General features: G+C 42.0%; 1 protein-coding gene across 1 annotated transcript in view; it reads left to right on the top strand.

Annotated features, from left to right (window-relative positions):
• Nucleotides 1–3,162: 3,162 nt before the first annotated feature.
• The window catches only part of RASA2 (RAS p21 protein activator 2), a 51,581-nt gene continuing 39,780 nt past the window's right edge, over nucleotides 3,163–14,963 (top strand). Inside the window, exons 1-3 of the mRNA XM_063132165.1 lie at nucleotides 3,163–3,263; nucleotides 13,546–13,663; nucleotides 14,799–14,902. Of these exons, the coding sequence (XP_062988235.1) occupies nucleotides 3,200–3,263; nucleotides 13,546–13,663; nucleotides 14,799–14,902 (286 nt within the window). The 5' untranslated portion in view covers nucleotides 3,163–3,199. The remainder of the gene's footprint in view (nucleotides 3,264–13,545; nucleotides 13,664–14,798; nucleotides 14,903–14,963) is intronic.

The raw sequence follows: 14,963 nt of genomic DNA, 5'->3' as shown, positions 1-14,963 counted from the left end.
GACCGGAGAGGCCAAGATATAGTTTATCCTGAGCCTCCTTCTCTGAAATGCTCTCGGAAAGCTCATCTAGAGAAAAATCAAAGAAGAGAAGGCGGGGAGGCAAAGATCACTTCTGCCACTCCTCCTGCCTACTAGATTTAGCCTGGCAGGGCCTAGAAATCTCAGAAGATCCCATGTTTGGGGGCTTCTGAGTAGCAAGGGTGCAATTGATAGGATTGTGCCCTAAAATCGCTTTTCTGGTTAGTCACTGCCAGCTCAGACTCCATCAGCCTGTATGCAAAATAAAGATTTTTTTTAGTCCATATGAGAAAAGCAAAACAGATACTCTATTCTCTCCCCTTTCAACAACCCATCTCCTATTCTTCTACTATGTCCTATTTGAACCTTCAGCTGTGATGCAATTTAAAAGATTTTTAAAACTGACTTGTGACTAGTATTTCTCCTTGTTTAAAGTGAACACTGGACCAGGCAGTAGGTCCCAGCATCACTAGTAGTCTCCTTTTAAGTGGTACAAGACTTCAGGGTGTTAAAGGATATATATCTCAGGCACATTAGGTGATGCTTGAGACTGCCTTGAATAATCAATAACAGGAAATACATTCCTGTAACTATTGATTTACAATTAATACCCAAATTTGCTGGCATGACTCCAAACATTTCCCACTTCTTCTGTTATATCCCATTAAAACAAATCTTTTCTTAACATTCTGTTTCTACTGTGAGGCTGCATCCAACAGTTATATATCCATCTGCACTCAGTGTTCTGAAACCTTCTGCTTATATACTCCTACTCCTATCCTGCTAAAAATACATTTTCCAGAAACATGTGGATTTAAAAAATATTGCACCATATTAATTTGGATTCATACGCTACACGTGCAGCTCAGCGAAAGCAACCATTATATAGCTTATCATTTACAGCATCTACCTTGAGCCATCATTATTACAAGCCACTGGAAAGTGGTGTTAGAAAGTTTAACACTGTATATATTTTGATTAGTTTTTCACTCAAGATATATTTTCAAAGGCTGGGATTTGCAACAACAGCGCAATAGAGGGATATATAGTACAGGACAGGGCTTAATTTCTGAAATAATTTCCAGGGCTTAATTGCTTAACAGCGCAATCCCAAGCATGTTCACTCAGAGTTAAGTCCCGTTGTGTTCAATGGGACTTTCTCTCTAGCAAGCATGTTTCTGATTGCCACCTACTAGAGAAGACTTCCCTGTAATCCTGAATATATTCATGCTGATTGTTAAAGTTCTTGCCACTGAAAAGAAAAATCTCATTGAACATATTCAGAGGCATGTCTTTCTGCATTATTTTCCTCTATTATTTTTCTCCTTTAACCACTCTTGTCCTTTTATCCTTATGGCATTTTTCAACACAAAGACAGATACCTGAACTGAGGATTTTACAATCTAGCATTAGCCATGGAAGAGGCAACAGAGAGAGGAGAGGAAGGTAAAACGCAAGGGTAAATGGAAGCCCTCGCTTTAAGATGAAATTCTGAGTGGGCCTGTTCAGACAACATGCTAAGCTGTAATCCTTTTGCAGCAAGTTGTTAGTGAGCATATTTAAAATGTGGTTATCTAGCCACCATGGTTAGGAATGGTTCACACGACACACTAAGCCATAATGTTTAGCTGAAAATGCTTAAGCATCGTGCCTTAGTGTAAACCAGGCCTGGCTTCATCTTTTGTTGCTACCCTAGGTGCCTGCCCCCTCCCCGCAATGTCTTTCCCTCCCCCACCATCCTCTGTACTGTAATGGCTTTTCCAAAGCTGCCAACCTCCCCCTCACTCACTTGTAGGTGGTGGCAGTGGCATGTGAGCTCTGCCAAATGCCCTACTATGCTGACACTGGGCCTGGTATGAATCCTAATGAGCCCCAACACAACTTAAGTCTTGGAACAGACCAATCTTAGCATAGTCTCCATAGTGGAATTTGTTTATCTCAAAAGAATACGGCTTTCATTCATGGTTCTGTTTTATTTGTGCCTCAATTGGTAACCAACAAACTGTTAACAATGAAATGAAAGAGCCACAGCATGGGGGGAAAGGCCCTCATACGAAATACTTGGGGCAAAACAAAAGGCAGCTAGCCTACTTTCTCACACACCCCTACACATTTCATGCATTTTTGTTTTTTAATGGATTTTTGGAAGCTGTGCACACTCTCCCAAGGCAGTGCTAGAAAATATATCGAGATACTACTATGAAAAGCAGAAAAGAACATAGGAAGCTGCTTTACACAGAATCAGGCCATTGGTCCATCTAGCCCGGTATTGTCAACACAGACTGGCAGTGGCTCTCCAGGGTTTCAGGCATGGTTTTCTCCAGCCCTACCTGAAGAAAAAACTTGGGACCTTTTGTATGAAGCAGCGGGCAGGAAAGATTACTTGTGTGAGTCCAAATCCTTAGCAAAAACAACAAAGAGTATTGTGGCACTATAAAGCTTAACAGATTTATTATGGCATAATCTTGGCACAATAAACATGTTATGTATTTTTGTACATCTTTACTTAAACAAATTAATAAGAGCCATGCTGCATCCAGACGAAGGGTTCATCTAGTCCAGCGTTCTGTAGCCAACTAGCTGTCAACGGGAAACTGACATGAATTCAACAGCATTCTCCCACCTATGTGCCCCAGCAACTGGTGCACACACACAGGCATACATCAGAACTAGTAGCCAAACTAGGACTAGTAGCCAAACCAGGAGTAGTAGCCACCAATAAACAATCTAATGCCACCCCTCATCATATTTTGCTTTCTAGCTGCTTTGGCTGCGCGCGGATTACGTGGCCGCCTTACAGTCTCCTCAGAGATGATGCTTGGTCGAAAGCCGATAAAGGCCGAGCCTGCCTATTAGCCACACCTAAACGGATGGCCAGGCGATCCCCGCCCTAAATGGGCGGGGCAATGGACCAGTGAAAGAGCGCCTCGCGCCCGGGAGAACCCTTCTTTGAAAGAGAGAGTACGCATGCGCGCATCCCGGCCAACACCCCGCCCTCGGCTTTCCTAACCAATGACAGAAGGCGAGTGGGAAGGACCGGAGGGCGGGAGGGGGCGCGGCCAGGCCTTTGCCTGTTGTCGCTTCGGCGGTCTGTATACAGTTGGGCGAGTAGGAGAAGCGCGTGCGGCAGACGTTTGGCTCTTCCTTTGGCCGCGCGCTGCGCAGCGGGTGGCCCCCGGCCATGGCGGCTGGTGACGGGGGCGACGAAGAGGTGCGGGTGCTGCAGACCCTCCGCGGGAAGATTTGTGAGTCATTGGGAGGGGTTGGATGAACGAGAGCCCGGGTGTTTGTGTACGTGTGAGCGAGTGCGTGTCTGTGTGTGACAGAGAAGGAGAAAGGAGGGGGTTGGGATGGGAGGGACGGCGAGGGCAGAGCCGGAAGAAAGGCCCCTTGCCTCGGGGCGGCCTCACTGACTCACCCGCCGCAGCCGTCCAGCGCCGGCTGCTGTTGCCCTGTTCCTGGGTGATGCTGGCGTGCCCTCTCCCTTTCCTTTCCTCGCGGGTGGCGAGGGAAGGGCTGTTCCGCCTCAGGGCGAAGGGCTGCCTGTAGCCAAGGGGGTCGGCGGGGGGGGGGGGCTGTAAATATTGGCGGTGAGTCATGTGGGAAGCGCACCTGCGGGCGGCCGTGATGGAAAACAAGGAAAGGGTGGAGGGAGGCAGTGGGGAGCTGAGGAGGGGTTTGGCGTCGAAGGGGGAAGCATAAGCGCCTTGCCCAAGGGGGAGTTCGCTGTACGGACGACGGGCGCTGGCATGGCGGTGCCCTTCGGGGGCAACAGACGCCTACGAGCTGAACCGGGTGTGCCTGTGGAGGTGCTGGTTATTTAAAGGAGCACCTGGGAGCGCGGATTGGGCACTCGGAATACCTGGCGAGGCAATCTTTGTGTTGGGTGAAGCCAATTTCCATTTCCTAACCGTTATCTGAAGGGTGGTATCCCATTCTGCCCTTGATGGAGAGAGCCCCTGCCCATCTTGGCTACCTAAGGATTGCGTCTGTGCATGTCTGCAAATGCTTGCTGGTTATCAGTACACTTGTTAGGTGTACGTTGTATGTATTTATTCTACCTGTAGACCTCGGATGTATTTATGAGTGAAGAAGCCCTTAGAAACCTCTTCTTATTTTTAATATTTCACTTTTATTGTATTCAAACCACACACATCATCACAGTATTTTGGAAGTGTTTATATACGCTGTCCATCCCTTGCTAATAATAGGTTATAGAATAGAATTTTGTGTGAGGGAGGATGGTTGTTTTGGAGATATATATTTTTAAAGGATGTGATGAACAAGGGCAGTGGGAGGTTTGAAGTCCTTGGTGCATGGAAAGCAATAATAGGATAAGAAATACATTCTTTTGTGTGTTCCCTTATAAGAGATGGGTGAGAGAAACATAGATATAGGGAATTGAGGCTGTTATTGGAGCATTTGAAGGTTTCTCTGAATGAACAGTTTGCAGGTTCAAGCATATTTTCTGTACAAAGGAGATAAACAGCATATTCCCAGACAGTGAATTAGGAATGTATAGTGTTCAAAAATACTTTGAAGGAAACTGAACACTAGTCTTGGAAATTATGCACTACCTGGGTGATGTGAAACCTGTCTACAGTTCCTGACAGATACTTTAGGGATCTGCTCTTCCCGTGTGTGTTAACAATTGCCTTGTCATTCCAGAATAGTACTAGACACTTGTAGTCCAAATATTACTGGCACTATTCACAAATAATTTCTCAAATCTATGTTAAAGAGAGTGGAAATGACAAGCATAGGAGAGGCTTGAAAGTGTATATAAGCTGCTGGGCTGGAGCTATAACTGGCAAAGCAGCTAGGCAGGTGCATTCCTAGTAGCTAGTGAAAGCTGTGACTAGTTGATGGGAAGTCCTGGCTTTAGTTGGGAAATGTTTTGATTTGGAAGCATACCAGACATTACTTGGAATGAAAATGCTGTCCTTCAAACACAGTGTATTTCATTTTGTGTCTCAAAATCAAACGATGAACAAAACTGTAATGCATAATCTTGTGAAACGTGAGGTAGCAGGAAGTTCGTACAGGATGTTTTGGAGTAATCACTTATTACTTTTTTGATATTTTAACAGTATTGGAGGTTATAAGATTGGTGTTAATTGGGCCAAATGTGGGAAAGGAAAGTACAATCTTGAGAAGCTGGAAAACCTGAAAGCAACTAGTGTGTGCATGCGTGTGTGTGTGTGTGATATATATATATATAAGGCCCTGCAAAAAAAAATGTTGTGTGGCTGACGTAGATTTTAGGGCAAATAGAACAAACAGGATGTAGTGGTTTTCCGAAGGTGGGAGGGATTGAAGTACATTCATGTAAGTCGAACGTAACCCACTTCCTTTCTCACTCCTTTATTCAATCTTCTGGAGAATGACTTGCAGCATGTATAACTTCCATTTTGATGCGGAACTAGATTTCATAATGGTTCAGTTGAACAGCATTGACTATAAAAGAGAAGTATTCTTATACAGTCTAACATCAAAACTGAGATTCATCCACCATAACTTAATGTTTTGCAGGAAAAATACTTTCTATGAATTTTATTTTGAAAAATCCATGCATTAAAGATATCATATGCTTTTATATCTTGTTTTTAAAAGCTTTGTCTTTTAATCCTTGTGGAATATTATCAGCCTTTCAAACATTGTTTTAGGATTGCCAACATATTATTAATGCATGTCTCAGGGAGGGGAGTTCTTCATCATGTTTAAAAGAAGCGGCAGTACAGCCACTTCTGAAAAAAGCCCTCCCTGGACCTTAATAACTATATACCAATATCAAATCTTCCATTTTTGGTAAGGTGATCAAGAGGGCGGTTGTCCACCAACTCCAAGCAGTTTTGGATGACACAGATTCTCTAGACCCATTTCAAACTGGCTTTAGAGCAGGATACGGAGTTGAGACCGCTGTGGTTGCCTTAGTGGATGTTCTATGCCTGAGAATTGACAGGGGGAGTGTGTCCTGCTGGTACTTTTGGACTTCTCAGCGGCTTTCGATACCATCGACCATGGTATCATTCTGGAACGCTTGAGGGAATTAGGAATTGGGGGCACTGTCCTCGGTGGTTCTGGTCCTACCTCTCAGGCAGGTTCTAGATGGTGATGCTTGGGGATAGTTACTCAAAGAAGGGGTTGCTGTGTGGCATACCACGAGGTGCCATCCTTTCCCCAATGCTATTTAATATTTACATGAAACCGCTGGGAGAGATCATCTGGAGGCACAGGGCGGGGTACTATCAGTATGCTGATGACACCCAAATATATTTCTCTATGCTTTCGACAACAATGTCAGCATCAGCTAAGGATACTGTGTGAATGAATGCTTGGAGGTGGTAATGGGCTGGATGAGGAAAAACAAACTGAAGCTGAATCCAGACAAGACAGAGGTGCTCACTGTCAAAAGCCGCAACCTGGGTTTGGAGGTGTGTCAACCAGTTCCCCCTGAAAGACTGTGTTTGCAGCTTGGGGGTGTTTTTGGATCCGTTGCTCCAAATGACAGCTCAGATAGATGCGACGACGGCCAGGAGTGCCTACTATCAGCTTCGGCTGATATGCCAGCTGTGCCCCTTCCTAGAGTTGGAAGACCTAAAGAGGGTAGTGCATGCACTAGTAACTTCAAGGCTCAACTTCTGCAATGTGCTCTACATAGGGGCAACCTTTGTACCTAGTATGGAAACTTCAATTAATTCAAACTATGCAGCCAGGATGGTCACTGGTACACCTAGGGTGGACCACATTACAACAGTTTTAAAATCTTCACTGACTGCCAATTAGTTTCCAGGCGAAGTATAAAGTGTTGGTTTTTACTTTTAAAGCCCTACATGGTTCGAGTCCAGGCTACCTGCGGGATTGCCTTCTCCCATACAATCTGCCCCGCACACTTAGGTCCTCTGGAAAGAATCTACTTCAGTCAGTTAAAGTTAGGCTGACAGGTATTACTCAGAGGACCTTCTCTTCTGCTGCTCCCAGACTGTGGAATGACCTACCGGAGAAGACCCGTCAACTTAACAGTCTTTTAGCATTTAATAAAGCTATAAAAACTTATCTATTCTGGCAGGCCTATCCAGTGGAATTTTAGGATGTTTTAATAATGTATACTATGTTTTTAATTCAGTTTTATGTATTTTATACTTATTGTTGTTCCCCACCTTGATCCAAACGGAGAGGTGGGCAAGAAAAAAGTATTATTGTTATTATTATATACATTTTAATCGATCAATAGGATAAAAATTCGGTATATTTGCATCTTCCCAACACATCAGTTTCAGTGTCTCCTTAAATTATTTGAAGGAATTTACAATTTAGTAAACAGAGGCAATTATCTGTTATTAAAAGGAAAGGCTATCTTTGATATTTTTAGTTACTTTCTGCAGTAATCTAGTAGAATCAAAATTCTCTTTCTCTCTCACACACACACGCAAGCACGCACGCTCAAATATCTAGTGGACTGGTTTTTTTGTTTAAGGTTTGAAGGAAGGTATAATGATACCATGAATGTCACAAGAAAGTTTTTATAAACAATTGTTGCACTTCATTCTGCTTGAAACGTAAACTGATGAAAACATTACTTTTCATATTTGCTTGGTATATATTTAGAAATATAATATATACTTATACATTCCAAGAGGCAATATTAAAACCACTGTTGAAGTGAGGTCTAGATTCTTTGGCCATGGATCTACCGCTTCTGAGCAACATTTTGGAGTGGGTTATTTCAGCTCGACGTGGTTTTGGATGACTCTGAATGTTTAGATCCATTCTAGTCTGGGTTCTGGTCTGGGTTCATTGTAGGAATTGCCCTGGTTGCCCTGGTGACTTATGCCAGGGAATGGCTGGAGGAGGAGTATGATCCTATTGATTCTCCTGGACCTTTCAGCAGTTTTTGATAACATTGCCATGGTATCCTTGTAGACTGTATCACTGGGATTCTTTTTAAGGGAAATGGGGAAAACAGTTTTACTCAAGTGTATTTGCTGGGGAATGGGAAGTAGCATCTACAGCAATTAATAGGTTAGTGATGTGTCTTGGACACTATCGATTGTGCCCTGCCTTTCAAAAGTAAATAGAAAAAGCTCCTCAAAATTCAGAAGCTAAAAAATAAGGCCCATCGAGATGTTATACCTAAGGTTTAGGAAGTATAAGTGCATGCCTGCGTCTCCCCCACATCAATCCATGGGATCATTGAATCAAAGAATAGTAGAGTTGGTAGGGGCTATAAGGCCATCAAGTCCTGCTCTGTGCATGAATCCACTTTAATGCATAACTGAAAGATGGCTGCCCAGCTGCATCTTGAAGGCCTCTAGTGTGGAACAGCCCACAAACTCCCTAGGTAATCGGTTCCATCATCGTACCGTACTAATAGTCAGGAAGTTTTTCCTGATGTCCAGCCAGAATCTGGCTTCCTGTAACTTGAGCCCATTATTCTGTGTCCTGCACTCTGGGTTGATCTAGAAGAGATCCTGGCCCTCCTCTGGTGAGAACCTTTCAAGTATGTGAAGAGTGCTATCAAGTATCCCATCAGTCTTCGCCAGGCTAAACATGCCCAGTTCTTTCAGTCTCTCTTCATAGGGCTTTGTTTCCACACCCCTGATCATCCTCATTGCCCTCTTCTGAACTCCCCCAGCTTGTCTGCATCCTCCTTGAAGTGGGGAAAACCTTCCTCACACAAGCAGAAAGTGTGGAATTTCAGTAGACTGCTTTGTGTTAGAGAGGCAGCCCCTTCCAACTGCCAAATGTATTACAGGCAGGACTAACTAGTCCATTTGGCTGACTGCAACCTGGTTTCAATTTGAACTGCTGAATATTCTGCTGCTGAAAGGCACAGGAGGCATGCTCAGTTGATGTACTACTGGCATAGCTATAGTATATCAGAGAGGCAACAGGTACATGTGGGTCTCCACAGTCTGTTTGCATTTGAGACTTCCGAATTCTGCCTCCCTGTGTTCAACACAAAACTTGAAAGTGCCTTAAGAGTTCCACCCAAAATTGAACTGTGCTGTATCAAAAATTCTCAAACTGTGGCGGTGGACCACTGGTAGTTTGTAAAATCCATTCAGATGGTCCGTTTTGGTTGTGTAACAGCCTAGAATTGGTTATGCACTTTCCCTTTTCTGATTGAGGGCATTTTGACCAAGGCTGAATTATCCAATAAAATAACTAGGTCATGGCCTAGGATCTGTAGTTTTCATAATACTTCGGCTATTGGGCGGTATAAAAATGTAATAAATAAATAAAAAATAAATAAATAAATAAATAAATAAATAAATATGGCAGTCTACTAATTCCCTGAAAAATTATCAGCTAGCACAGGGGTCCCAAACACAGCACCTTTAGGCACCTCCAATGGCACCTGTGAATGGTCCCCAATGTGGTACCTATGGGTACCTGACATTTATTATTATTATTATTTTAAAAATCCAGTTTTATTTATATATAAAATATGGATTTGTATGAAAAGCATACAACGTTTTAGCAATTATCCATGGGTCTCCACAAAAGTTGAACAAATAGCCAAAGTGTTGTACATTCCTCAATCCATTGTATTATAGCAGGTGAGTGTTTATCATTCCAGTGTTGTAATATCTTTTAGCTGAAAAACGATGCAGAGAATCCATTTGTGCTGTTTATTTATTTATTAAATTTATATTCTGCCATTTTTCCTCCAAGGAACCCAAGGCGGCATATATGATCCTCCATTTTATCCTCAAAACAACAACCCTGTGAGGTAGGCCTGGCTGAGAGTTTGTCACTGGCCCAAAGTTACCCAGTGAGCTTCCATGACTGAGTAGGGACTAGAACCCAGATCTTCCAACTCTCAGTCTGACACTCTAGCCACTACACCACACTGGCTCTCAATTAACCATTTGTTAATTTCATGAAACAGAAAAATAATTTTAAAGAGCATGTACATTAGTCAATATTAAAGACTTTTCCAGTACAAAATTTATCTGTGTAATAACCTCCTCTCCAAAAGAAGCAACTATTGGACATTGCCAAAGCATATGTTTAAAAGAAGCATTAGCTGTATTGCACCGACACCAATTAGGTAATTCCTTATTAAAAGACATTGCAATGTCCAATAGACACAAAAGTTTTTTGTTGAGTAAGGTGCAGCCTAAGATTCATAGACATGACAGACACCAAAGAAGCAACCGGCTGATTAGGCATTTTGTGGTGGATACATTCCCAAATGTATCCAGTGGTCCAAAAAGGTTGGACCTGAATTAGAGGGATGTTTCTCAGTGGCTTTTCCTCAGTTCCATGATTTCATAATACAGCACTGGTTTTGACAATGCTGGTGGTCCTGAAGAAAAAAAAGTATGAGTTAAGTATTTGTGTTAATTTGTAGAACTACAACACACTGGAATTTTCAAGTGGTCTGTGGAAAAGTTTAATAACTTCTGTACCAAGTACCTCTTTCTTTCCATGTGTACCTGTTCACCAGCTGTCAGGGGAAATGTAACTTAAATTGGGAATCTCTTCAACCTCTGAAACACAGTTGCTTTAATGCTATTTCCAGGTATCACATTTGGTCCATGGAAAACAAGTGATAATTTTTTGTTATCCTTTGAAACTTTCTTCACATAATTTCCCCCCACCCCACTGTACATGAATTAATTTGCACATGTGCAAAGTTTGTTGAGTGCCATGAACTGTGCCTATGTAGGCTTGTACTCATGGCTAGGGTTTCTGTTGTTTGTATGTAATGGGAGGGCTTAGTGTCACAAACCCCCTCTGCCTTAAATGTGTTGATGTGTCGGTTGGATTGTATGATGTGTCAGTTGGATTGTATGAAGATGGCAGGAGACATGTGTTAATAGCTGTGCTTAAAAAATAATTTATATAATAGTGTGGTTTTCATACTTCAGGGAGTTCTTTCTTGGTAGCTTGTTTGCATAGCTGTGTATTCTAAGGGTAGTTTTACAATGTGCACACAACTTGTATAGGGCATTGGTCAGGCCTGTTGGGCCTCCCTGTTGCCCCACTTGAACTGAGAATATGACCCCGAGCACACCGAGGGCGTGGCTAGACGGGGCAATATCCCAGGGATCATCCCGGGATCGTCCCTGTATGTCCTCATGGCGCACTGGGCATCCTGGGAGCAGGGAGCGATGATTCCTCCCTTTCCCTGGGATATCGCCCTACTCATTAATTTTGATTTTTCTGCAGTCTCAGGATGATCCTGAGAACGTGGAATGTGTGGCCTGCCGTCGTGGGTTTTACCTGGCTCCTCGTGAGTAACACAAAAAGCTGGGCACGAAGCTCCTCAAGAGCTCTGTGCCCATTGGGGGTGGGGTGGGGGACTGCAAGGTTGTTTTTTTAAAAAAGCTTACAATTTCAGTTGAACTCGTGCACTCCTTCTTCTTTAAAATAAATAAATCCAAAATGGCGGCCACGGTGTTGCGCACTGCGCATAGACGACGGCAACAATCTCGTGATCATAAAATTGTGAGATCGTCGCCCTCCGCCCCCCTCATCTAGACATGCCCCCAGTATTCTTCTGTAGTGTGTTGCAGGGCAAGATCAATAATGGGATGCCAATTTACCCCAGGGAAATTTGTCTGCCGTTATTGGTCTTCTCCTTGAGAAATGCTGCATAAGCTTCTGAAGAAAATCAGGCTTCTCCAATTTGAAACCCACCCCCACTAATATACAATAATAACAAAAGCCATGTGGTGTAATTTTTTTAATTAAGCTAACTTAAAGATCACAAGAATTGTGCAAGCTTTCAAGATTGCCAGCACAGCATCTAAATTTATCTCCATCTTTGTTAATATAAACATTGCCTAGTTGATCTCTACTTCTGCTTGGTTTGCCCTGGATGGAGACAATTGATGTGGATATAATGGAGTGGTGTTCCCGCTTTTACCACACAGTTTTGAGTTAAGCACTGGATTTTATGTTTTCAAAAACAAGACTATAATTGCCCGAGATCTACTTTTACCCACTGGTTCTTGGGCCTCTGAAACCTGAAACCATCACTTCACCTGGCAGAGCCCAAATTGAATGTCTGCATCCCTGCTACTCCTTATCAGAGACTCTGACCATGCAGTTATCTTGATTACATTCTAGTCAACCTTTCTTGCCCCCACCATCCAGCCCTCCACTACTCGTCATTGCTAATCTGCCAATCTTGCCTGATGAAGAGATCTGGAGGTCTTGAAAACATGCATGGCCAACACTTTTTTTTTATGGTCAACACAGCTCTCCCCCCCTTTTTTTATTTTTAAAGGGCCTATACCAATCCTATACTCATGTAGAGCATTCCAAAGTGTTCTAATTTCCTTAATATAAAATAAAGTGTTATCATTTGTCTTAGTGCTGCCTGTGGAAAAATAATTCTGCCTTGACAAGAGAGTAATCCAAACTCAAGTTTGTTTGTTTTTTACAGCCTTATTACAACAGGAAAATTAAATACTTTCACAAAAGTGATACATGTAAAGCTTCAATGGCAATGTGTCACTACTTTATGGCAGTGACCTTTAGCCTTCCTGCCTGAACAATTCCTACTAATAATAGGTAAATATCTTTGTAAAATTTACATAAATTAGCTGACTTAGGAGCTTCTTTCCATATTTTGGTGGTGGGGAGTTAAACCATGTTTGCACTTTTCAAACATCATGTATTTGCCATGAATGTATGAGCAATTGATTATTTTCTTAGTTCAGTTCAAAGAACTGCATACTTTCTGACTGTAAACATAGAAATGAAATAAACATGGACATAATTTCCGTTATCAATATTTTAATAATTGCTAAACTAGATTCTGTTTATTGAAAAGAATACTAGGAGATGGTTTATTTATTTTATTTCATTTCTATATTGCCCAATAGCAGAAGATCTCTGGGCAGTTCACAAAAATTAAAACCACAAGGTACAGTATAAAATATAGAAGCTTAAAACCACACTATATAAGTACAACCAGAATAAAACCTAACAGCAATGTAGAGATTTAAAATACAGATTTAAAACAGCAGAGCTAAAATATTGGGAAAATAAAAAGGTCTTCACTTAGGCTCTGTGTTATGACTTATAGGCATATTACTTTCAATGCAAGCTTGTCTGATTTAACATGTTGTATCAAGCCTAACCGGTTACCAAGATGGGATTCCACTCTAAGGAAAGTGCAGGTATTGCAGGAAGTGATGGTAATGAGGTTGTGGGTGGAACCCTTCCCTTTAGGTCAGTAGTGAACCTGTTCTTCATATGTGATGGTATTCTGGAGGAGGTTGCTCCTGCTGTAAAAAGGAAGAAGCAGAGTTGTGGCTATGACGAAATATCATAGCAAATTTCCTTTATGTACCTAAATATTCCCAGTTTCTGTAGTATGGCAACTTTTTGTGCTATGCTATTTTCTGATAACATTTTTCTCTTAATTCAGGTAAAAATGCACCAGAGTCTTCACTGTTGTATGGCTTTCCTTTCTGAATTGAAGCTCTGTATTGTGACTATAGACATTGATTGTATTATATTTCTCCTCCATTCTTGTTTAGAACAGTTTCATTTTGTCACTAGGTCAAGCCAAAAACTTAGTGCCATACTCAGGACCAAACAAAATGAGAGACTGCTTTTGCACAATCAATTTGGATCAAGAAGAGGTTTACCGAACTCAGGTAGTAGAGAAGTCTTTAAGGTAAGCTCTATCATGATGGTTGCCCTATTTAGGACAAGAAAGCAATTCTAAATTAAAATGGGATATTGGAAAATCCCTTAACCTCAAAAACATTAGAGGAAATGGGCTTTAATCTGACTTTAAATTTGTTGTTGCTACCTTCTCCATTTTTAGCTTAGATGTTTTGGTTCCTGAAACAACTCAATAATTAACAATAATGCAGTGGAACGGTGGCTGTATTCGGGCATGATGGTAAACCATGGTTTAACATTACAAGTCTTGGGCTTATGAACTCCCCCCTGTTTCCTCCTCCATTATGGCAGTGAGTAGGAAAGTGGAAGCTTCTGCTTCAGTTTTAGATTCTCCTCAGTTTAGCATGGGGGTCGAATCATAAACGGTGATTAATTCTGGTGAGTTGAAACAAGCCAGCTGCCTAAACTATTAGTTAAATGTAGTTAAGATTAACCACAGTTTGTCCGGTCTCAGTCAACATGGAGTACTGTAATTTAATTAAAATGGAAGCGAAAGCTTCCGACCTTTACCATGGCCGTTCCGGAGCAGAAGGAGGGAACACATGAGCCTGAGGCTAAATGACTTTTTCAGTTTTCCTTTTCTGTGGCATAAACTACTTAAAGAGGAGAGTATAATTTCCACATACGTTGGCCACTAAACCACTTCTACATTGCAAACAAAGGAGAGATGAAATGAACAGGGCTACCATGTAAACTTTCCTGACCTCCAGGTAGGCTTCAGTCACATCAAAATTTAGCATGATCAGGAGATGTTGGAAGAACAGCCATCTCACAATACCACCCTCCAAAGTACAGTGATTGGAGAGGCTGTGGTAATTATGTTGTATGATTAGAATGTGGACTTGTTAGTCACTCCCCACTCCTTCCCTCCTCCCTTATCAGTGCTTAGAGAAAGAAAGAATGAAAACACTGTTTTTGGAGAAATACTGTCTGCCTTTCAGAACCCAAATTGTGAACAAATCTTTAGTCAGGGTTCTTGTCCCTTCAGAGCTAAGCCCGCTTCTCTTCAGGAAGCACCAGAAACTGGCCGAAAGGGGCCTGAATTGGCTTTGACTTTGGAGGAATCCATGTAGCTCCCTAATAATCAATTACTAAACAGTTATTTTGCTCTTTCCCCCCCCCAGCCCATTTTTTGGGGAAGAGTTCTACTTTGAAATACCAAGGATATTCCAGTGTTTATCATTTTATATTTATGACAAGAATGTTCTACAGAGGGACCTGCGTATAGGTAAGAAACCACATCATTTAATTGGAAAAGTTAACATCCAGTAATTTTGTTTCAATAAAGA

This window comes from Elgaria multicarinata, chromosome 8, assembly GCF_023053635.1.
Source record: "Elgaria multicarinata webbii isolate HBS135686 ecotype San Diego chromosome 8, rElgMul1.1.pri, whole genome shotgun sequence".
Lineage (NCBI taxonomy): Eukaryota > Metazoa > Chordata > Lepidosauria > Squamata > Anguidae > Elgaria > Elgaria multicarinata.
This window is presented reverse-complemented; position numbering and strand designations above follow the sequence as displayed.